Source organism: Miscanthus floridulus, chromosome 2, assembly GCF_019320115.1.
Source record: "Miscanthus floridulus cultivar M001 chromosome 2, ASM1932011v1, whole genome shotgun sequence".
NCBI lineage: Eukaryota > Viridiplantae > Streptophyta > Magnoliopsida > Poales > Poaceae > Miscanthus > Miscanthus floridulus.
Window position 1 is genome coordinate 5,733,847 of NC_089581.1, and position 22,111 is coordinate 5,755,957.

Here is a 22,111-nt window from a genome sequence, read left to right on the forward strand (position 1 = left end):
GTAAAGGGGAAGGCCGCCGTCCCACGTCTCCTTCTCCGATCTCATTGACAAGGTCATCGCCACCGTAGGTTGATCCTAGGAGGGAGTCGTCGCTGCCAGGAGGATATCGACGACAGGTACAACTACGGGATACAACATCACCACCTCTTTGCATCAATGCCCGCATCACGTAGGCACGGTCCTCACACCTAAAATGTAATGACTTCCTCCTCTACTAATGAAGGTGTCGGGTTCATAAACCCGGGGTCTCCAATGGACCCGCTTCCCTACAAAACTCGGTCCAGCAGACGGCGCAGCGACAGCACGTGCCTGAGCCGGTCCAGATACACAATGACAGGCCAATACCACGATCCGGTCCCCGACCGGCACCTCTGGCCAGGAGATCTGGTCGGAGCCCCGACCGGAAAGCCTGGCCATGGTGGGACCGCAGTCCGACTCCAACCCCCTTTCTCTGACCGAGGATACGCCGGCCCCCTGCTCGCTGCTCTTTCCCGACTGACACGGTCGGGGCCAACTAGGAACGACCGACCGGGGACTCCCGCTCGATGTGGGCCCACGGAGTAGGCGTAGTAGATAAGGTAAGGCGCTCAAGTCAACCGCAATATCGAGGACCGTACCCTGCCATGCCCTGCGCACCTGCAGGACGGTGCCGTCGGGTCATGTGAGACGAACACTGTACAGCCAGCCAGACGCGTCAGAGCATAAACAATGTTTTGGGAGACGTCGTTTGTCGTACCAGACGAACACTATACAGCCTGCCAGACGCGTCAGAGCATAAACAGTATTGGGGGCGCATCGTTTGCCGTACCAGAGAACACTGTGCAGCCTGCCAGATACAAATAGAGTATGAACAGTAGGTGGTGGCGATGGCGGCGTAAACAGTATGGCAGGCGACGGCGGCCATTCCATACCCGATGGTGTGGGCAACAAGACTAGGCAGCGCCCGTATACACATACTCTCTCTCTCTGACTTGTAAGGCCATCCCCTTCAACTATAAAAGGGGATGCGCTCTCTCCTAAAAGACGACGACCCGAGGACTCGAGGACTCGATGGCTACACAGGCTACCGAACACAGTCTCAACACCTCGTAAGCTCGGGCACATAGAGACGCACACAGAGCACACGCTTCGACACTTAGCATATGTTTGAGCCCCCGTCACTCTCTTCCACTCGGATTAGAGTCCGACCGGGCCTTTTACACCCCCGCTTCATTCCTCACTCGTTTGTAACCCCACAGCAAACTTCGAGCACCTGGGCTCAGGAATAAAGTCACCAACCGACCTCAACTGGACGTAGGGCCCGTTGTCTAAACCAGTATAAATCCTGTGTCATTGAGTGCTAGGCCACATCTGATCACAACGCACGATAAAACTATAAATATTTAGTTGTTGGCACATTTCGACAGAAGATAACCCGAGAGATCTAATTAATCTAAGCCTAAGATAGATATCCTAAATAGAACTAGAGATCCTGTTGTATAAGTAGCTAACCCTATGTTAATTCTAACACCGATCACTATTGTTACTACTTACTTGAGAGTTGTGGATGGAAAGGAACTTAACAGTTTTTTTAACGGCCACCACTCTTTTGTAGAAGACCTCATTTCATTTCCAAGATTAGGGATGAGGCGAGGCTGTAGTGCGCTGAAGGAGTTAAAGTGTTCGAGAGAGAGTGTGTCCCATCAATGTAATTATGTTTTTGCTTCTTGAGCTGTGTTTATGTTATTAGGCGCTCTGCCTCTCATCTGTATATATGTTTTTTTCTTTGTTAGTTTTGTAACTCTCCTTTGTTAATACACGATCGGCAGCCGTTCCCTAAAAAAGACTGTTGTGTTCTCCTGCTCCGTTTGCAGGATAAGTTCGTGTTGCGTCGAGAGTAGAACGTACGCATTCATGGACCGGCCGACTTTACGCTGGCCAATGAGTGGTCGATATGATTGGTGGGCCGGAAGCGATCAGCTGGATTACTGACGCCAATGGTTGCTGACCCCGGCCCACGCCGACGTGGCGTCGGACCGCGTCAAAGTCAAACCGACCGGAGACCACAACATCGTTATTTGCCTCGTCGGCTCGACGCCGACGATATATAGGCACCGCGCGCTCGGGTTCCCGGCTGGTGGTCAGGACTCGGAGAAGATGGATGCGCCAGCACCAGCCACGACACCGGCGCCGGCACCGGCAGTGACGGCGGTGGTGGACGCGCGGTTCTGCGGGCTGGAGGCCACGGCGTTCGCGGTGACCAAGACGATCAGCCTGACAGGGCGCGACTTCACCGTCACGGACGCCGCCGGCGCCGCGGTGATGCAGGTGGAGGCCGCGGTGTTCGCGCTCCTGCGCAAGTCCCTCCTCCTCGACGCCGCGCGCCGCCCGGTGCTCACCATGCAGGACTCGGGCTACTTCATGGACACCAGGTGGGAGGTGTTCAGAGGGGACAGCACCAGCCGGAGGAACCTGCTCTTCGCCGCGGTGAAGTCGTCGGCGTTCCAGATCAGGACCAAGATCTACGTCTTCCTGGCCGGCAACGCCGCCGGCGAGGAGGCGCCTGACTTCGTCATCCGAGGCAGCTACTGCGACGGCGCGTGCACCGTCTGTCGCGGCACCTCCGACGCCGCCATTGCTCAGGCGAGCAGCACCTTTCAGCTCCTAAAGACCTAAACCATACTATTTTTTTCATGATTTTTCACATTTGATTTGAGCTCATCATGTAAGTGTAACCGATTTTGATATACCGTGGGTTGTCCTGCAGATCACACGCCAAAACACCGCAGGGGGTGCACTGCTCGGGAGGCACACGTATACTGCGAGGATCAGCCCAGGCATAGACCGAGCGTTCATCCTTGCACTGACCGTTATTCTGGACGAGATGCATCACCACAGGTAGAACGTTGAGGTCCCCTCTGTTTCTCAAGGAAGACGTCAAAGATCAGAATTGCTGCCACTCGTGTTCCTTTCAATCTATCTCCACCGGCTAAGTGTTTTCTCAGTTTTGATGTGTATAACAGTGCTGTATGAACTTGATTATATTTTCAATTAAAGACTGTAAAAATTGATGTATGTCCCCATATAGGCAAATGCTCACATGCATGATGCAGGCAAAATAATTTGACCATGAAAACAAACATCTAAGTGAGTAAACATGAAGTCGTGGTTTTGAGTTACTGGATAAATCTCCTTGCTACCATTTAGCTAAGAACATGCGGGAATATAAGAAATGATAAGTGATCTCTACTGTAAGTAACCCAGCTATCATGAGCCTTTACGAGTGTAGTTAGTTCTTGGTGCATCTGCTTTGATTCAATTATATGGCTTAATTGCTATTCCCTGTACTAAAATTTCATCTGATCGAACAGCAAGTTCTTCGCTGTTCCAATGCAATGCATGGTGGGGAATGTTTTCCCCCTCTGTTTATGTAAAAAAAGAAACCTGCCTAGTATTGCCTGAATGTGAGATTCAGACGCCCAGGTCGAAGATTTGTCTCGTCCATCAGCCCCTTTGGTGCCGTTTTAGGTTTGGTATTGGAAACCCCGTGGAATATGAGCCTTGACTTACCACCAAATATCAGGACGTCACCAGATTCAAGATCAACCTTTGAAAGCTTCTCTTCGTCTCTAACATCGCCATACAAGAATTCTGCGGTCTCGCCTATCGAAAAAGAAACGACAGGCAATCCCTTGTCAAGGCTGCTCTTTGATTCGTCTTTGTCCTATCAAATAACACAATGGTACAATCCAGTGAGTAATCGCCAAACAAGATCGCAAGATATGGCATTTCAATTGTTGGATCAGTGGAATTAAGGACGCCATACTAGAAATTCCTAAGAACATGAAATTCACATTTCGGAGGAAAAAAAAAGTAAAGCCTAATAACTAGCTTCTGCTTTTATCTTGCCTACAGAACTGCAGGTATCCATCCAAAAACAGCATTTAACGAATTAGCTCAGCAGGAATAAGTTTTCCATTCCTTTTTAAAAAAAAATAAGTAGCAGTCCAGGATTTAGATCATTGACTAGACTGATCTCAGATTGAAATTACAATGTTCTGAAACTGATATTTGCATTATATCAACACAGAAAGAGTTTCTTTTGTACCTGATGAAGACACAACCTCCCACTACTGTTGTAGAAGTTAACAAGGCAGATATCCGGTGACATCGATGGGATTTCTTGCACAGCATTGGCAGCTCCTTTTTGTTGTTTCAAAAATTCATTGGAAGCTTGGATGCCATCTTGAACGAACTTCTTGAATTCTTCTGGTATGGTCGGTGGTTGAGCACCATCAAACGGACGTCTATCTCCATATGAGTATGAATTTGGATCCCAGTTCTTCCCTAAGCACATCATCCACAGTCTGAGCATAGCACCATTTCGGTAGCCAGGTCTATAAAATCCGCCAGGACCAACACCAAGTTGCCGACAAAGTTTGACAATTTTAACCTGATATGAGCAATAAAAACGTCAGGTATATACTTTCAGCAGTAAGTGTGCATTAGTTGACGTAATAATCAAATCAACAAACCACACACATTGATGCAAATATGAAACCTATGATTTATGCAAGTTGCAGAAAAATATGCTGATGAGACATTGAAGACAACAAAGAAATGAGCACTCAAATTTTCAAAAGGAGAAAAATCGCATGGAGAATAACATTTCATACTCTTTATATTGCCCATAAACATTACTATTTCCTTAGATAAAATACTACTTTCAACAAGAAGATGTTTATGCAAAGATAAGGGGCTATTTTTGTTTTTTTTAAAAGAAGTTTACGCTCAGATAAAGCCTGCATGATTGACCCTGTAATTACAACAAAAATGTTGGTCCCTCGGCTGCCCTGCATAGGAAAGCAGTAAGCTTATCAGCACACTCACTCACTATGGCCAGAGGTAGAAGAAGATATTGAGAACAGTTCACACACCATAAGCCCAGCGCTGCCCGAAAACTCTGCATCTGAATGTGCAAAACTGAACTCTATCTTTTTACTAAGTTACAGTGGAAAGCTATATATACAATTCTACTCATCTAATCCTAGTACACATGCATTGCCAGGCTGTCAGACTGCTACAGTGACTAGATGTGACAGCAGGGCTGACTTTGGCGCCTGTCCCTGTTGTGTCTATAGTGCGTCAGGGGAGCCTTTCGACGTCTGGCCCTGCTGCGGCTACAGCAGCAGCAGGTGAGCCCTTTCGGCGCCTGCCCCTGCCGCGCGTACAGAGGGAAAACAGTAGATTACTTTATAATTCTTTCTCTAATCCTGTTGCTAACCCTAGAACATCCACCATGCTGATCATCATCTTCAGCTCCGTGAATCGAAGACGGCCGAGCGGTTTGGTGAGGACGGCCGTGAGTTGCCGACCAGTTTCGACGAACTCGATGACGATCTATCCTCCATCGACACAGTCCCTGAGGAAGTGGAACTTGACGTCGATATGCTTGCCCCGGTTGTGGAGAACCGGATTCTTCGCGAGGGCATCAGTGCTGGTGGGTGAGTTTCCACATCGGTCAGCTTGCCCAGCATCCGACGCAGCCACACAGCTTGGCACGCCGCTGTGGTCGCCGCCACGTACTCTGCCTCGTACATGGACAGCGCCACCACCTTCTGTTTTAGCGACAGCTATGAGATTAGAGCCGACCCCAGGAAGACAAGCACGCCAGAGGTGCTCCACCGTCCGTCGATGTCCCCCCAACATGTCTGCATCGCTGAACACAGTGAGCTGCAGCCCACTTCCGCCGGTCTTAGAGAAGACGATCTCCTAACCCACTGTCCTCTTGATGTAGCGCAGCAACCGCTATACCGTGGCCCAGTGATCCTCTCGGGGATCCTCCATGAATCGGCTGACGTAGCCCACGGCGAACACAATATCCGGCCTCATGTGGACTAGGTAGCGCAGACCGTCGATGATGCTCTCGTAGAGTGTTGCATCTACCTTCGCGCGCGATACTGGCCTTCGTCAGCTTCAGTCGCTCCTCTATCGGAGTCACGCAAGGCTTGCAATCAGCCATGCCGCTCCGCTCCAACAGCTTCGAGGCGTACGCATTCTGACCGAACATGAGTGCCTCCTTCCCCTTTCTCACCATGATGCCGAGGTAGTAGGAGAGCGTGCCAAGATCGCTCATTCGAAAATGAGCCGCCATCTCACGCTTGAATCTATCAATGTCCACCACACGCGCACCGGTGACGATCAAGTCATCCACATACACGCCGACGATAAGCTCCTCCTTCCCCCATCGCCGCGTGTAGAGCGTGTGCTCGGCTGCGCACCGCGTAAACCCAAGCTCGCCCAGTGTGGCGTCAAGCTTGGCGTTCCACGCTCGTGGGGCCTGCCACAGCCCATAGAGCGTCTTGCACAGTCGGAGCACCCTATGCTTCGCTCCCTTGATGGCGAAACCCAAAGGTTGCCTGACGAAGACCGTCTCCGCCACCTCGCCGTTGAGGAAGGCTGATTTTATGTCCAGCTAATGGACGCATCAGTCCTTCGCTGCTGCCAAAGCTAGCAGCAGTCGGATAGACTTTATGCGCGCTACCGGCGCAAAGACTTTCTCAAAGTCGATGCCCTCGCGCTGGACAAAGCCTCTGGTGACGAGGCGCGCCTTGTGCTTGACAATAGCGCCGCGCTTGTCCCGCTTGACCTTGTATACCCACTCTAGGCCGATCGGATGGCATCCTAGAGGTGGATCAACGAGCTCCCAAGTCTTATTTTCCTTGATCGCCTTCATCTCCGCCAGCATCGCCCATCGTCAATTTGCATCGTGCTCGGCCTACGCGAACGTGGGTGGTTCCTCTGCACTTATGAGAAGCAGCTCTGGCTCATTGAGCAGCCGTCCCGCCAAGCCTAAAGACCCTATGCCGCCGACGATGTCGTCGAGTCTATGGAACCACACCTCCTCACCGTCGTGGAAGGCATCCACGAACTTGGTGATATCGCTTGGAGGTGAGGCGAACTCCATCGGCGTCGATGGAGTCTCCTGTTCTGCCGGAGTGGTCAGCACAGCACCTAGACCGCTCGTCACCACTCCTAAAGTAGTTGGCACCACTGCAGGAGTGCTCGGCACCAGTCTTAGAGTGATCGACACCACTACAAGACCTCTCGGCTCCGCTACAGGAGCGTTCGGCTCCTGTCCTGGAGTGGTTGACACCACTGCAGGACCGCTTTGCACCACTCCTAGAGTGCTTGCCCCCCTCCTGGAGTGCTCAGCACTGCCCTAGGAGTGTTCGGCTCTGTTCCTAGAGTGATCGGCACCTCCTCTTTAGCGTCTCCACCATCGTGGATGACCAAGTGCTAGACGACAAAGGTGCTAGTGAAGCCGCCAGCTTCCCTCGTACCCGGACTGTCCCAGTCTCAGGCCACCTTCTCATCGAACACGACATTGCACGAGACAATCACCTTGCCTCCTCGTGCGTCATAGAGCTGGTACGTCTTGGTACCTTCCTCGTAGCCCAGGAGCACCATCGGTGTGCTCCTATCCTCCAGCTTGGTGAGGACCGGCTTTATCTTCCTGATGTGGCTGATGCAGCCAAATGTCTAGAGGAAGGACACACTTGGCTTGCGCCCATACCAAGCTTCAAAAGGCATCTTGCCATTCAGGGCCTTGGTGGGCGCGCGGTTGAGGATAAACACCGCCGTGGTCACCACCTCTCCCTAAAACTTTATCGGCATGCTTTTGGCCTTCATCATGGATCGAGCCATGCCGACCACCATCTGGTTCCACTGCTCCACCACGCCATTCTGCTATGGCCAGTACAGTGTGGTATGGCATTACACCACACCCTGATCCGCACAGTACACAACGAACTCCACCGAAGTGAATTCGCCACCGCAATCAGTCCGCAGCATGCGCAACTTCTTGCCGCTCTCCGCCTCCGCATGTGCGTTGAACTTCTTGATCACCTCTGTCGCCTAGTCCTTGCTCGTCAGGAGTTGCAGCCACATATAGCAACTGCAATCATCCACGAGTAGGAGGAAGTACCGTCAACCATCGTTTGTGGCTGGCGTGATTGGCCTGCAGAGATCACCGTGGACAAGCTCGAGAGCGTCCACCGTGCGATACTTGGCCGACTTTGGGAATGACAGCCTCCTCTGCTTCCCGGCTAGGCTGCTGTCACACAGCTCGCCTGCATGCTTGATGTGGGGTAGCCCTCGGGCCATCTTCTCCAGCCGACCGAGCGCGTGGAAGCTGAGATGGCCGAACCGGTCATGCCACAGCCATGGCTCCTAGGTATGCCGTGCTGCCAGGCACACCGGCTGCTCCACCTTTAAGTCAAGCAGGTACAATCGATTATGTGAGTGTTTTACCTTCGTGAGAAGACGCTGCTCCTGATCCCGAATCTTCAGGATCCCACTCTCGATCAGTACCTCGCATCCACGCTAGTCTAGCTGTCCGATGCTGATGATGCTTGAACTCAGTTGCGGGATGTAATATACATCTGTCAGCGTGCGGTGCTCGCCGTTCTAGCACCTGAAGATGATGGTGTCGCGCCCTCGGATCGCCACCCTTGAGCCGTCACCGAACTTCACCATGCCGGTCACGTTGTCGTCGAGCTCAGAGAAGGCTTCCTTGGAGCCCGTCATGTGGTTGTTGGCACAGAAGTCCAGGTACCACCGCTGTTCCTTCTCGTCGCCCACACGTCCGAGGTTGACTTGGGCACATGGTTCATCGAGGTTGACAGCCTTCGAAGCCTTGCCGTGCCCTTTCACCGCCATCACCTCTCCCTTCTCCTTAGCCTCAACGTCGTGCAGTGCACAGAACGTCACCATCAGGAGAGTGGCCTCATCATCCTCATCAGCCTGCGCTAAATGAGCCTCAACCTTCTTCTCCTACTTGCGATTTGGGCACTCATCTGTCTAATGACCCGTCTTCCCGCAGCGCCGGCAGGCATTGGGGTTGACCTTCTTCTTCTTCGAAGAAGCCTTGCCGCGGCGCTTGCCATCGCTACAACGGCTGGATGAGGCTTCCCCGAACTTCTTCTCCTTTATTCCGGCAGCCCACTCCTCTGTCAACAGCAACCTATCGCTATCCGTGGTTGTTGTGGCCTGCTCTATGTGCTCATCCACCGCCCGCAGACGGTCTATCATATCCTCAATGGTGAGGATGGACAAGTCCAGCATCGTCTCTATGGAGAGAGTGATCTGGATGTACTTCATCGGCATGGAGTGGAGGTACTTGAAGATCGCCTCTTCTTCGTCGATGGTGACGCCATGGCTCCTTAGCTTGCTGATGAGCGATTGCAGGCGGAGGGAGAAGTCCTCCATCAAGTCACCATCCTCGAACTTGAGGTTGGCGTACTCCTGCTTCAGCAGCTGGGCCGTCGCCTTCTTTGCGCGGTCGGAGCCAACGTGCATCGCTGCAATGGCCTCCCACGCCTCCTTAGCAGAGTTCTTCGTCTCCAACGGCTCCTTGTACTCCGCTGGCATAGCAGCGATGATAGCCTCTAATACTGACATGTCGTATTCTTTGTTTTCGGTGCCCTTGTCAATGGCATTCTAGAGTCGTCGGGCTCTGAGCTTGACCTTCATGGTCACCGCCCACTCGCCATAGTTGGTGCGAGTCAGCATCGACCAACTGGTGCCATTGACCTCCCGCACCGTGCGTACGACGACCTCCTGTCGTGGTTGGGCAGCCACGGCAGCGCCGCTGCTGTCGTCCATCTCTGAACCGTCCGTCATCGCCAGCGGTTAGTCCGACGACGGCGCTTGTACAGCTCTGATACCACTTGTTGGTCCCTCGGCTGTCCTGCGCAGGTAAGTAGTAAGCTTACCAGCACACTCACTCACTATGGCTAGAGAGAGAAGAAGATATTGAGAACAACTCACACACATCACAAGCCCAGCGCTGGCCGAAAGCTCTGCTTCTGGATGTGGTAAACCGAATTCTCTCGTTTTACTGAGTTGTAGTGGGAAGCTATATATACAACTCTACCCATCTAATTCTATTACACAGACATTGCCAAGCTGCCATGCTGCTACAGTGACTAGATGTGACAGCAGGACTGACTTTGGCGCATGCCTCTGTTGTGGCTACAGTGCGGCATGGAAGCCTTTCGGCGCCTGCCCCTGCCGTGGCTACAATACAGCAGCAAGTGAGCCCTTTCGACGCCCGCCTCTACCGCGCGTACAGAGGAAGAGCAGCAGATTACTTTACAAATAACATGTGTAAACATAGTCATACCTGATCATTAGGCTTTATGAATCTTGTCAACAGAACCATCTCAGGTCTCAATTGCAATGGAGCTACATCCTTGGAACATTCCCTGTCTCGCCTTTTTTCTCATGTGTCTCGAGTATAGAAGGTTTTAACTTGACAGTGCATTTGTTAGCACTCATGGATATATCAAGTGGGGCAGCTCCAGAGTCAGATCCTGTACTACACTGACTGCTTATGGAGTCTACAGGTTTCTGTGGATGAACTGGTGTAACCAACTTTTGCAGTGAATCTTTGCTGCTAACCGAAGGAGAGAATGTACAGGCAGCCTGTTTTCGAGGTGCCGAAGAGCTTCCATAGACCTAAAGGTAAAAATGGATTATGAGAAGCATGAAAAAGAAATTGAGGTTTGTCAAAAATATACCTACAATATCCAGCATTACCTGAATTCAAATTTAGAATTAATCACTAATCAGACAATTCTCAAATTTGAGGATCATACATCTTGTTGTTCCAGTTCAACTATAAAACTGCAACTCATATATTGTACAAGCAAGCATAAATATTCAATGTCCTAATTGCAGAGAAAGGACAGTGCTTGTGCGTCCCCCTAGAAAAAGGTTTAGAAAAGAGATGGTTCACAAATTCCCACTTAAAAAAGTGGTAAACCACGGAACCATTGGTAAACCATTCAACATTAAAAAAACAAATTCCCACCTCCTATCAAACCACGAACATGCAGCGAATAAGAAACTAACCCACGTGAACACCAAAACCGCCGCACCACACAACATGGCGTTATTTTTGCGATCCAGCAGCACTACGTTGTATAGCAATCAACAGCGGCGAAGCCCAAGCGTTAGGGGCCGAAAATTGTGGGGCGATCGGCGTTTTGGCGGCCGAGAGAGGTTGGACCATCGCTGCACTTACCGATCCGTGAGGGGAACCGCCCTTCCGCGGCGGGGTGGAATTCGCCGGTTTCTTCTCACCGCGGCCGGCCATGAACGGGGAAACGGGAGCTGATCCGCGCCGAAGCGGAGGCATCACTTGAAGAACAACTGCGTGCCGCGCGCGGGGACGAGGCGGGCGGCGCTTGATTGGGTGCGCGCGCGGCTCTACAGCTCTCGAGACGGAGAAAGACGTGACTAGGAAGTTGAAGGTTTGGGAAAAAGCCGCTGTGGGCTGTGAGCTGTGGGAAAGCTGAAAACTGTTTGGTTAAATAAGTATAAAATATACCTTCTATCTTTATCTCTTTTGAAACAACTATGAAAGAGCTTTTTATTCCACCAATTTTGAAAAGCAGAAAGCCAAAAGCCAAAAGCAGGGTCAAACCAGCTTTCAAAAATGTACTACGGAAAAGCAGCTGCTTCTAAAAAAGCAGCCTCTTTGGTTAGTCTTTTGTCTTTTAGGGCCAAAAGCCAAAGCCAAAAGACCAACCAAACAGGGCCTCTTCTTGTGATTCTTTCTTCGTAAAAGCACAACAACTAGCCGACTCGGCCAGCTGTATACTGTAGTATTTACTGTATTCCTTTTCCGAACAAACATACCATGTATTATACTCCTACTCTTGTCGGTAATATAACATTTTATAAAATGGAAAATGCATTTTTTTCCTCGTAAAAGCAATTTCGTATTGAACACCGTATTTGTACGATGCAGTGCATTATGGGCTGTTTGGGCTGGTTTTCTTGAAGCCCAAGCTCTGTCACCCAGAAAAGATGCCAACTGTCCAAATCAGAAAGGCCCGTCGTGCTATTGACGTTTGGCCCAGTCACAACGTGCAACTCTGCTATTGGGCCTACAGCTGACTTGTTGAGCGCAAAACCGAAGAGAAAGCCTAACAAGTTTTAGGGCTAATTTGGAAGAGAACGGGGAGGCACACCGCACACCTAGGGATGAAAAACCTCCATATAAAGAACTAAATAAGTTCTTCAAATGATATACCCATGAATTTCCTAGGGAAGTTAAGAGGATTTGAGTTTCCAAAGTAGCCCTCAGAGGCAAGTAAATCCTTGTCTTAGAGGAGGAGAGAAGAAAAAGAAGAAGATCAACTACCGTGTTTTTTTTAAGAAAAAATATAGGAATAATCCTCGTGAGTAGCCCTGAACACCTATCGCAAATATCGACATATATCTATATATAAGCATCCAATGCAAGAGATAATTATATTTCTTATGCAGATTTAGAAGGTTGTCTCCCTTATATTCGAGTGTTTTAGAGGCAAGTAGCACTCGGTTGTCAAGATCCACAAAACAACTGAAAACGTAAGCCAACATAAATCGAGTTTTTTTAATGTGACACACGATTTAGAGAGTGTCGGATACAAATTTAAGGGTTGTTAGTCCCGGTTGGAAGCAGGCCTAGCAGCCTCGTGTCTCAATTCACCTAGAACGAACCTGTTAGAATCAAATCCAATCAGACCAAGGAGCATCTAGTTCCTACCAGATTCGGTTCGAATCAGTTAGAAACCAATTCGAACCTATTTCCAACCACACTTAGTTTAAACCAATCACAAAAACCATTTTAAACGAGTTAGAACCTGACCCAATAACCAAACCCAGTTTAAACCAAACCCCATAGGCCCATAAGTAACCAATTTCAACTAAACCAGGTTACAATCCACTTTGAACCGGTCAAAACCTAGTTACTACTCCCTCTAAAAAAGTCAAAACGATTTATAATTTGGAACGAATGATTACTTATTAATGGCCACTAGTCAAAACCAATTCTAACGAAATCCAATAGCAAGATACAACGGCGTACGTTAAAATCGAGTGGCTACAAAATCATGTGCTAGACTGCTAGGGGGCTCTAAAACACTCAAGCATCATATAACATTTTCTCTAGTTTTATGCGGAAGTTTTTCTTTTCGACTGTTTCTTGGATGCTATATGGAGAAAGTGTCGTGAATAATACACGACAGGTGCTCATGGCTTCCCTATAAGAACCGTCATCACTAATTTTTTTTCTTTTTATTACGAATAAATATTATTATATATTGGTACTTAGAGATGAATATAAAAGATAACATAGAATTTAATCACAGCTAATGCACCACCTTAATTTAAATGTCATACATAAGCAATCGATCTACTCTTGGAGTCTTGGTTCACGTATACTCTATACGTTCCAAATTATAAGTCGCTTTGACTTTTTTTTTGTTACATCGATTCTGTTATGTATCAAGATATAATGTCTAAATACATAGCAAATTTGATGTAAAAAAATCAAAACTGACTTAATACTTAGAACGGAGGGAGCACGATATAAGAAAACTATCTATTGCAAAAACAGAATTAGCTATGTACCACTGTATAGTAGTATAGTATATGTATATGTATATACTGTTATTTGTATGAGCTTGATGTCCCTGTGCAGTAAGCGCGCGGCAAACAAGAGTCGACATGAACTCAAACAAGAGACGCTGGTGGGCGCCGATGCGACCTCCTCCTGATGCCGAGCACGGCGAGCAGCGCCCTCACGAGGCCAGCCGCCGCCTGGCACGACGCCCTTGGCCGGCACCTCCTCCCCTTCTTCAGCTGGGACGAGTGGTACGACGGCGGCGGCGATATTGGCGGGAGTTGATGATGAGCCGCCGTCATCTCGGCGGGCGCGGGCGACACGGCAGCCGTGGCGCCGCCGCCGCCGCTCTTGGGCGTGCCGGGCTTGGACTCCCACAGGAACGGCACGGCGCCGGGGCGCAGGCTGTAGTACACCCGGAACGACGCGGTGGCCAGGCTCGACCGCTCCATCGCTGTGGCCACCTCGCCGGCGACGCTGCCGGCTCTCCTCGTGGAGATCGGCCGCAGAGCGAGCTGCTGCTGCTTGGGATCCATGAGCAAAAGCGTAGCTTTATTTCAGCTGCGGCAGGAATTTCACACGAAACAGCGTGATGATTCCCCTGAAAACCACCCGACGCCGAGCATCACGCTTGCAATGCTCGCAAAGCTTTGCAGCGCTCGGCGCCGGAGCAAGAGAAGCTTAGGACTTTATATATGCAGTGATGCTTTGACTTGTGCTAGGCTGGATCCGGTACGAAGCTGCTGCTGGCCACGCAGGCAGGAACATGAGGATACCGGAGAGCGTGAGTTGGAAGCTAGCTTGCTCCGATTCAATTCGATAAACTCAACTTACATAAAGGACTCGTTAATGTACCTCATCAAATGGTAGTCGCGGCCATTGCGCCGTCAACGAAGTACCAGCGACGTGACCTCGAGTGTTGGAGTAGAGGTAGCAACGCAGTGGTGGCGTGGTCCAGTGGCGGTGGCGACTGCGATGGAGTTTCCCGTCACTCACAGCACACCCGCGGGATCGGTCTAGAGTTAGGTCGTCGGTGGGGGGCACCGGCGGCTGTGGTCAATCTTGTGTCTTTAGCCTAGCCCCACGTCCTATTTATGATGCTGCGCAACGGGAGCCCATCAGTCAGGAGTAAGGTTGAGCGTCCCCGATCAGGGCGCGGATCAAGGGCCCAATTAGCCGTTGAGCCAACTTGGTGGAGATCAACCTAACATTCTCCCCCTTAATCTCACCTTATGACTTAAACTCAACTTACTTTATCTTTTTTCATTCCATCACAGATCAGTGCATAGAGCGTGTCTGATCGTCACGGTCAGTTGCCATTAGATTTAACATCTACAATGCACGTCTCTATTTTGAAACAGATTCTCAACTAGTCTCTTAGTATCCAAAGATCATAGGCTTTTCCGTAAACACATGTCGATTGTGTGTTCTCTGAATGCACTGGGTGGTTAGCATTTGGTAAGCGGATCTACAAGTACTTGCTTGGCACTCATATGCTCAATGCTTTTAAAATGATTCTGGATTTTCTTCTTTACAACATATAACTTAATATCAATGTGTTTAGCAGCACACTTGATATGTTGTCTTAGGAGTTAACTACTTAAAATAATTATTGTTGTTGACTACCATTGTTAAATCCGGATACATATTTCCTTAACCACTTTTGTCTGTTCCTGAAGCCTCATGACAAGTTATGCTATGGTATGCATCATTGATAACACCATAACTGTTTCTTTGGAGCTTTTCCACAATAATACTTCAACTGCGAGTGTTAACAACTACTGTGGATTTTACTACATATCTCACCAAAAATTAATACTTGTACCCACAATTATTTGAGAGTACTTGTTCTTTCTTACTCAGCATGAGGCCTACGATACTTTGCAAAATTGCAAGACATTCTTAACTCCATTCCAGTTATCTATATCTGAACTGGACTTCTACCAAAATATCCCGGATACGTAAACTACGTCAGGGTAAGTTCTTACTTGTACTTGTACACTCATCAAGCTTCCAACAGCAGAAGCATATGAAATCATATTGATTTGATCGATCTCATATCGGTTTTTTGAATACTAAAGTTCCTAAAACTATTATCCTTGACTATAGGAGTTGGTATAGGTTTACTCGCATGCATACTTTATTTCTTTATAATCTTTTCTAAGTATGCATTTACGATAGTCCTAATACCCCATTTTTTTCTATCTCGATGAATTTCAATTTCTAGAACCAATGACGCTTCACCAAGATTATTCATATTGAAACTTGAGGATAAGAACTTCTTCTCCAATGGCAGATTAACATTACTACTAGTGAGTAGGATGCCATCTATACACAGAATACGAAAAAGATTTTTTTATTCTTGAACTTCGCATAAACGCTATTGTCCTTCTCATTTTCTTAAAAACCCAAACTTTCTCTTTGTTTTATCAACTTCAAATACTACTGTATAGAGACTTGTTTTAACCCATCAATGGATTTCTACGAGTGGCATCTTGTATGTTCTTTTGCTTCCATGACAAAAATTTTGGGTTGTGCCATGTAAACGTTTTCATACAAATCCCTATTGAGGAATGCCTGTCTTTATATCCATCTGATAAAACTCTAAATCGTAATGTGCCAATAACACTATTATGATTCTAAAGAATTCTTACATGAGACTAGAGAGAAAACTCTTATCGTAATCTATTAATTCTCTTTGCGTAAAGCCTTTTGCTACAATTCATGCTTTATATCTTTGCACATTTCCTTTAGAGTCACATTTTGTCTTGTAGACCCATTCACAACCTACTATTTTGGCCCAGTTAGAAATTTATTCTAAGTCCCAAACATCGTTGGTATTCATCAAATTCATTTCAACTTTTATAGCTTCTTGTCATTTAGACGAGTAAACGCTTCTCACGACTTCTTTAAATGAGGTGAGATCACCCTCTATTTGAATTTCTTCACTAGCATAGTCTTCATAGTCATCAAAAAATAGGTTTACTAATTCTTTGAAACCTTCTGGGGCCTTAGCTACTGCCACTTTCATGTGGAGCTATTGTTGCTCTTCATTGTCAAGAGACAATTGATTCTACAAGCTCCTATGTTACAAGATCCTTGTTTATATTATTCATCTTCTTCGAAGAGCCAACAACAGGTGTTGTATAAGTCATACAACATCACAGGTATTGAGAAATTCAATGTTTTGAATCACTGAAGTGGGCACTCAGTCCCGCTTCTCTTCAAGTCATAGGTCTCTATATACCGTGCTGTCCCATATCATCCCATCTTTTATAAAGATAGTGTATCTTTAAATTTTTTATTTGGGTTTAAACTATTAAAATCTTATATAGCGCTTTAAGCATCGCCTTAATATCTTTGATGGTGACTACACTATCTTCTTCTCGGAACTTAAAAAAAATCAGAAATTTAGCTATTTCTCTGCTTAGGGGTATCATTGTTATAACCGATGGCCATATTCATCAAAAACTTTATCTCACTCTTAATGAAGAGTACATATTCATCAATATCTTTATCTCACTCTTAACTAAGAGTACACATTCATCAACATCTTTATCTCACTCTTAATGAAGAGTAGTTTCTTAATTGATCTTAATTCTTACTCTTAATTCATCTCATAATTCTCTCCCTCGAATTATGGTATGAACTTTACTGTCATAATTTTGAAAACTATTCAGAAAAGCTGTGAATGAGGAGACACTTATGACTTACTTCATTCACATGATTATGCCATGCAAATAAAGTTATTTCTTGATCCGTATAGGAGTACACTGTCCCCATTCCACTTCAAGAATTCAACGAGATCTTTTTATGAGCGGTGCTTTTGTAAGTCACACTTGCATCTTTTCTTATCTTTTGGTTAGTATTGACCATGATGGTGCATTTCTATTGTGCTATGGTCAATACTAGGATAGCATAAGAGCTACCCAAACTTCTCTCGCTTTGTCGAATACAAAAACATATGAGTCATCACAAAATTTCTCTCGCCATGCAGGATGGACTAGCATAAGTACTATGCCGAACTTCTCCCCATGAGGAATAAATCTATATACAAACACGCATGCTTAATCCAACGTTGGTCAAATTAGACATGCATGTTACTTATTGCAACTCTTATCATAAAAACATTCGCTTATACTTCATTTTCTAATTAAATCTTCCCGTTGGTTCTAATTGAATCAAAAAATTAATAAACTAATAAAAAATAGTCCTGAACTGGCTTGACTCAAGCTTTTTCATTCACATAGCTCAGCATTGTAGCCCGTTGGCATGCAACCAAGTGATTTCGTCGGTTAAATAAACAAGGTGCTTCTGTATCAATTCTACATCACGTTGGATAGAAAATAGAATTAATACATAAAACTCATAAACCAACTTGAAATACATATAATTACTCTTTAAAATTAAATTTTCTTGCTGGTTCAAATTTAATTAGAATATAATCAACATCATTGCAGTGAAAATTTGATAATAAAATACATTCTTTTAGTTCAGGAGCATTTCTTGGTCCTTATCTACTCTTTGAAAAATTGACCACATTGGTGTAAAAATTATCAGAGATTTAAACTTCAAACTTAAATTCATTATAATATTGTTATCATCAATGTTGGTCCAAAAATAATAATATCATAATCTAACATAAACAAATCGGACTACTCCTCTAATTTAAATTTACTCATTGGTTCCAATTTAATTAGAGAATAAACATAATCATAATTTACTAAATGTAACTGCTCTTCAAATTAAATTCTTCCGTTGGTTCGAATTTAATTAGAAGATAATCAATATTAAACTTTGCAGCGGAAACATGAGAAAATTCTTTATCTAATTTTCAGAAGCATTTTACTGTACTTATTTACTCTTTGAAAAAATTATCCCATTGGTTCAAATTTTGATAGAGATTTAAATTTGACAAAAATCATCAAAATTTGCTTCTGAAAATAATAAAACCAAAACTCAGTCTTTACTGTTCATTTGGCCCGGCCTGATGAAACAGTTCGCGGCCCATTCAGCCGCACGCGCCGCGCCGTCCCCGCGCCCAGGCTGCAACCTGGGCCTGGGTCGGGATTCTCCACACCCGCCTGGGCCAAATCCGGTCCGAGTTCTACCGACTGTTGGATGGAGATCGACAGTCGTCCGCGGGTTTTGCTTAGAATAAAAACGACGTCCGTGGCCGCACTCCCGAAACCCTAACCTCATTTCATCCCTCGCCTTCTCTCTCTTCGCCATAGCCATTGGCTTGCCCTCCCCTTCTCACCCGAAACACGGTGGCCGGGGAGAAGATTGATGGCGCCGCCGTGGCACCCTTCGCCGATGCACGTGTGCGGCCGGAGCCGCGCGTGGCGCCGTCGAGCGGCACCACGGTGGTGCTCTTTGCGCCCCTACACGCGCTCTTCCCTAAACCCTAGATCCCTTTCTCCTTTGTCAGCCCTCAAAGCAGCAGACACGAGAGAAGAAGGGCGTCGCCGCCACGGGTCCCCTCATCGGAGAGCGCGCTCCCTAGTGGGTGAGCGCGTCGCCGTCGAGCGGTCCTATGATGGTGCCCTCGTCCGAGGCTTGCGCGCACGGCGACGAGCGCAGCTCGACTGCTTCTTCCCGTGCGCGGCGGTAGCGACGGCGGCAAGGAACTGGGTAGGTCCTCCCCTTTCTCCGTCCATCCATCTAGGGTTAGGGTTGGGGTTGGGGTTCAATCCGATTCATCTCCTTAATTTTTTTCACTTTTCTACCCCAGTCTAGATCTACATACTAAAAACACGGCTCTGATACCATTGATAGATAAATAGAACCTCTAGGTGTTGATCTAGTGGGTAAATTATTGGCTTAAATAGAAGACTTCGGTGATGTACCTTGCCGGACCGATGTCGTGGCCATGGCGCCGCCAACGAAGTAGCAGCGACGTGACCTCGAGTGTCGGAGTAGAGGTAGCAACGCAATGGTGGCGTGGTCAAGTGGCGGCGGCGACTGCGATGACGCTTCCCGTTGCTCACAGCACACCCTCGGGATCGACATAGGGTTAGGTCGTCGGTGGGGCGCTGGCGGCTGCGGTCGACCTCATGTCTCGAGCCCCAGCCCTCACCTCCTATTTATGGTGCTGCACGACGGGGGCCCAACGGCCAGGAGTACGGCTGAGCGCCCCCGATCAGGACGCGAATCAAGGGTCCAATGGGCCGTTGGACCAACTTGGTGGAAATCGACCTAACAGAATCTTGTTGTACTGGTCGTCGGTGAAGGATGATCATTGAGCAGCTGATGATGCAGTATTACATTAGAATTGGCTTCATGCAAGAGGACATGCGATGGAGATGGCCGGTCGCGCTCCGCCCACTAACTGAAGAAATAAACCTTGCAGTACAGCTGATGCATTACTTAAAATTGGCTCCATGGTGGTTTTCTTTACGTAGTTGTTGGAAGTTAGTGATAAAAGTAACGCGTTAATTGGACTTCACACATGCATTGGCTCTGTTGTCGTCTTGTTCCCTGAAGGTTGTTTTCAGACGACAGTGTCGTCTCACCTCACCCTAGCTTCATAATTTAACTGAAAAAGACAATCCGGTGACGCATTCATGTTTTTTTTAACAAACGCATTCATGATTTTACATACTACTTGACAGTGCAATACAAGGCAACGATCATATGCAGTGATGCACTACTGTCCTGAAACCAAACTTGAATTGTTATCAAGAGTTCAGAGTTCATGAGCTGCCTTTTCTGGAGTAACAAGTACACAGCACGACGATGTCGTTGAACATAGGTTTACAGGTCGTCCACTCCAATTCGTTGGTTTTTACCTTTTATCAAGTAGTTGGCCCGTTACGTTTCTACCTTAACCTTTGCCCGGTGCTGACTACTAGGAATTTGAGAATGGCTTCTTTTGCCGCCCTTGTGACTGATGCCATTTCATCAGAAAATTCAGACGACGAGATCGTCCGTTTGTCCGTATCACGCTCCAGGATCGACGCTCTTGGCCGATCGGTGACAAAAACGTCCCACCAAGCATGTGACGGCTGAGATCAAGCTACTGATCACATAGGACGCACTTGTTTAATGGGCTGGCTCCTGTAATTAGTCTCCGTCGCCGCCGTTAGGTTAACTAACCATATTGCTAGGTCCAAGCAAGCTCTCCAAGCAGCTGTACCTGCTGGAGCTGCACGGCTCCTCTCGTAGCATCATGATCAGACCACCAGCCAATCAGTAAACCTGCAGGCATGTGTCCTATCTCACTACCCAACAGCAGTCTACTCTTATACCAGTATATAAAGCATCCTACCGAACCCTGAAACTACTGAACCTGTTTCATACTTTGAGCATGCTCGCTCATGGAGCTGCAACCTGCAACATCATGCTAAATTAAGTAACTAATCCACTATAGGGTTCAGAATTCGTGGGTCCCTGCTCCCTCCCTGCCGGCTCAATCGATCAAGTTGTTGATGTGCCGTGGCAACGACAATTGACGACTGTTTCAAAATCAAAGCCTCTAGGTTGTACTGCTAGTCTCATGGGAGTTTCTCAGTACTTTTTAGGGCGTCCCCAACGGATGGCCAAATCGCCAGCAGGTAACGTATTTTATTCAACAGGAGAGAGAGTGTGTGAAAAAGTAAACAGCTAGCGACATCCCAAGCAACAAGCTCCCACGCTTCGCGAGAAACTACAACTCTCTTACACTCTGCCCGTTCTCTTTGATGTGCACATGCTTATTTTTTTTCTCTTTTTTTTATCCCGTCGTGTCTCCACGTCAGCTGTCGATTTGAGTAAACTGTTGGGGTCGCCCGACGATATATGGCAACGTTTGTGAGAAGTCTGACAAGAAGTGAGTTTTATGTTTGGCTCGGTTTCTAACTCTAGATGAGTTGTGGAATTAAATATTTATGAAATAAAAAATGAAATTATGCATTAATTAAGAGCGGTACGGGGTAAAAGTAATAGAAAATTCATACTCAGACTAATCCAAGCCCGTCGGGACTAGCTTAGTCCGTGAGCCTTATTTGATAGGGCTGGACAGATGTGTCGTTGTCTAGAAAAAATATGGCTCCATCTGAGCTCTGCCTAAAACATAAATTTCATTTATTTTCACACCAAAAAGTCACATGCATAATCCGAAGTTGCCCAAATGGACATATCTAGGCAGAAAATCTAGTCTTGAATTCAACTAGGCTTTTTCAGGTTTGGCTCGGCCTAACTTTTGCTAAGGTCCCACATGTAGGTCTATACTATTCTGAACTATTATTGTTTTCCACTCTCTTTGAAAGGATAAGACACCCATTAGGGGTGATTTCAATAGGGCTTTTGCAATTTTTTTTGGCAGCATACGATAAACCACTTAGCCAAATTAACCTATATACGCCTCATAAGCCTTACAAAGTGTGAGCATTTCAACATGCAAAAGAGTTTTGGCTACCTAGGTTTAACCCTACTCCACAATCCTAATAAAAGTAAATTGCGAAATGCAAAGAGAGGGTTAGGAAGACTCTATTTTCCATGAGAGATTTATGTGTTTATACTCTTCATAAGTTCTTGCTGGAGCATCTAGAAAATTTTTAATGAATCCATATCATTTTCTTTTAGTAGAACAATACTCGAAGGGCAGACCTGTTGCAGTGGTGAGAGCTGTCTCACTGAGTCACCAGGTCGCGGGTTCGAAGCAGTCTCTCCGCAGATTTTGTGGGGGGGGGG

General features: G+C 47.1%; 2 protein-coding genes and 1 pseudogene across 2 annotated transcripts; 1 reads left to right on the top strand and 2 right to left on the bottom strand.

The window, feature by feature from the left end:
• The first annotated feature begins 2,015 nt into the window (after positions 1-2,015).
• On the top strand, positions 2,016-3,050 carry LOC136537744 (protein LURP-one-related 15-like). The gene is made up of 2 exons (XM_066529702.1): positions 2,016-2,622; positions 2,747-3,050. The coding sequence occupies exons 1-2, from the start codon at positions 2,137-2,139 to the stop codon at positions 2,879-2,881; spliced, it is 621 nt and encodes a 206-aa protein (XP_066385799.1). The 5' UTR covers positions 2,016-2,136; the 3' UTR covers positions 2,882-3,050.
• Positions 3,051-3,194: 144 nt separating this feature from the next.
• On the bottom strand, positions 3,195-11,249 carry LOC136537743 (uncharacterized; annotated as a pseudogene).
• Positions 11,250-13,484: 2,235 nt separating this feature from the next.
• Positions 13,485-14,044, bottom strand: LOC136537745 (uncharacterized). Its single transcript, XM_066529704.1, has one exon. The coding sequence runs from the start codon at positions 13,972-13,974 to the stop codon at positions 13,549-13,551; it is 426 nt and encodes a 141-aa protein (XP_066385801.1). The 5' UTR covers positions 13,975-14,044; the 3' UTR covers positions 13,485-13,548.
• Positions 14,045-22,111: the final 8,067 nt, after the last annotated feature.

Bases quoted from the DNA above. Each gene is read 5' to 3' on its own strand.
- LOC136537745 (XM_066529704.1), bottom strand. From the start codon at position 13,974: ATGGATCCCAAGCAGCAGCAGCTCGCTCTGCGGCCGATCTCCACGAGG.
- LOC136537744 (XM_066529702.1), top strand. From the start codon at position 2,137: ATGGATGCGCCAGCACCAGCCACGACACCGGCGCCGGCACCGGCAGTG. The intron at 2,623-2,746 runs GCGAGCAGCACC...GTTGTCCTGCAG, and splicing joins CCGACGCCGCCATTGCTCAG to ATCACACGCCAAAACACCGC.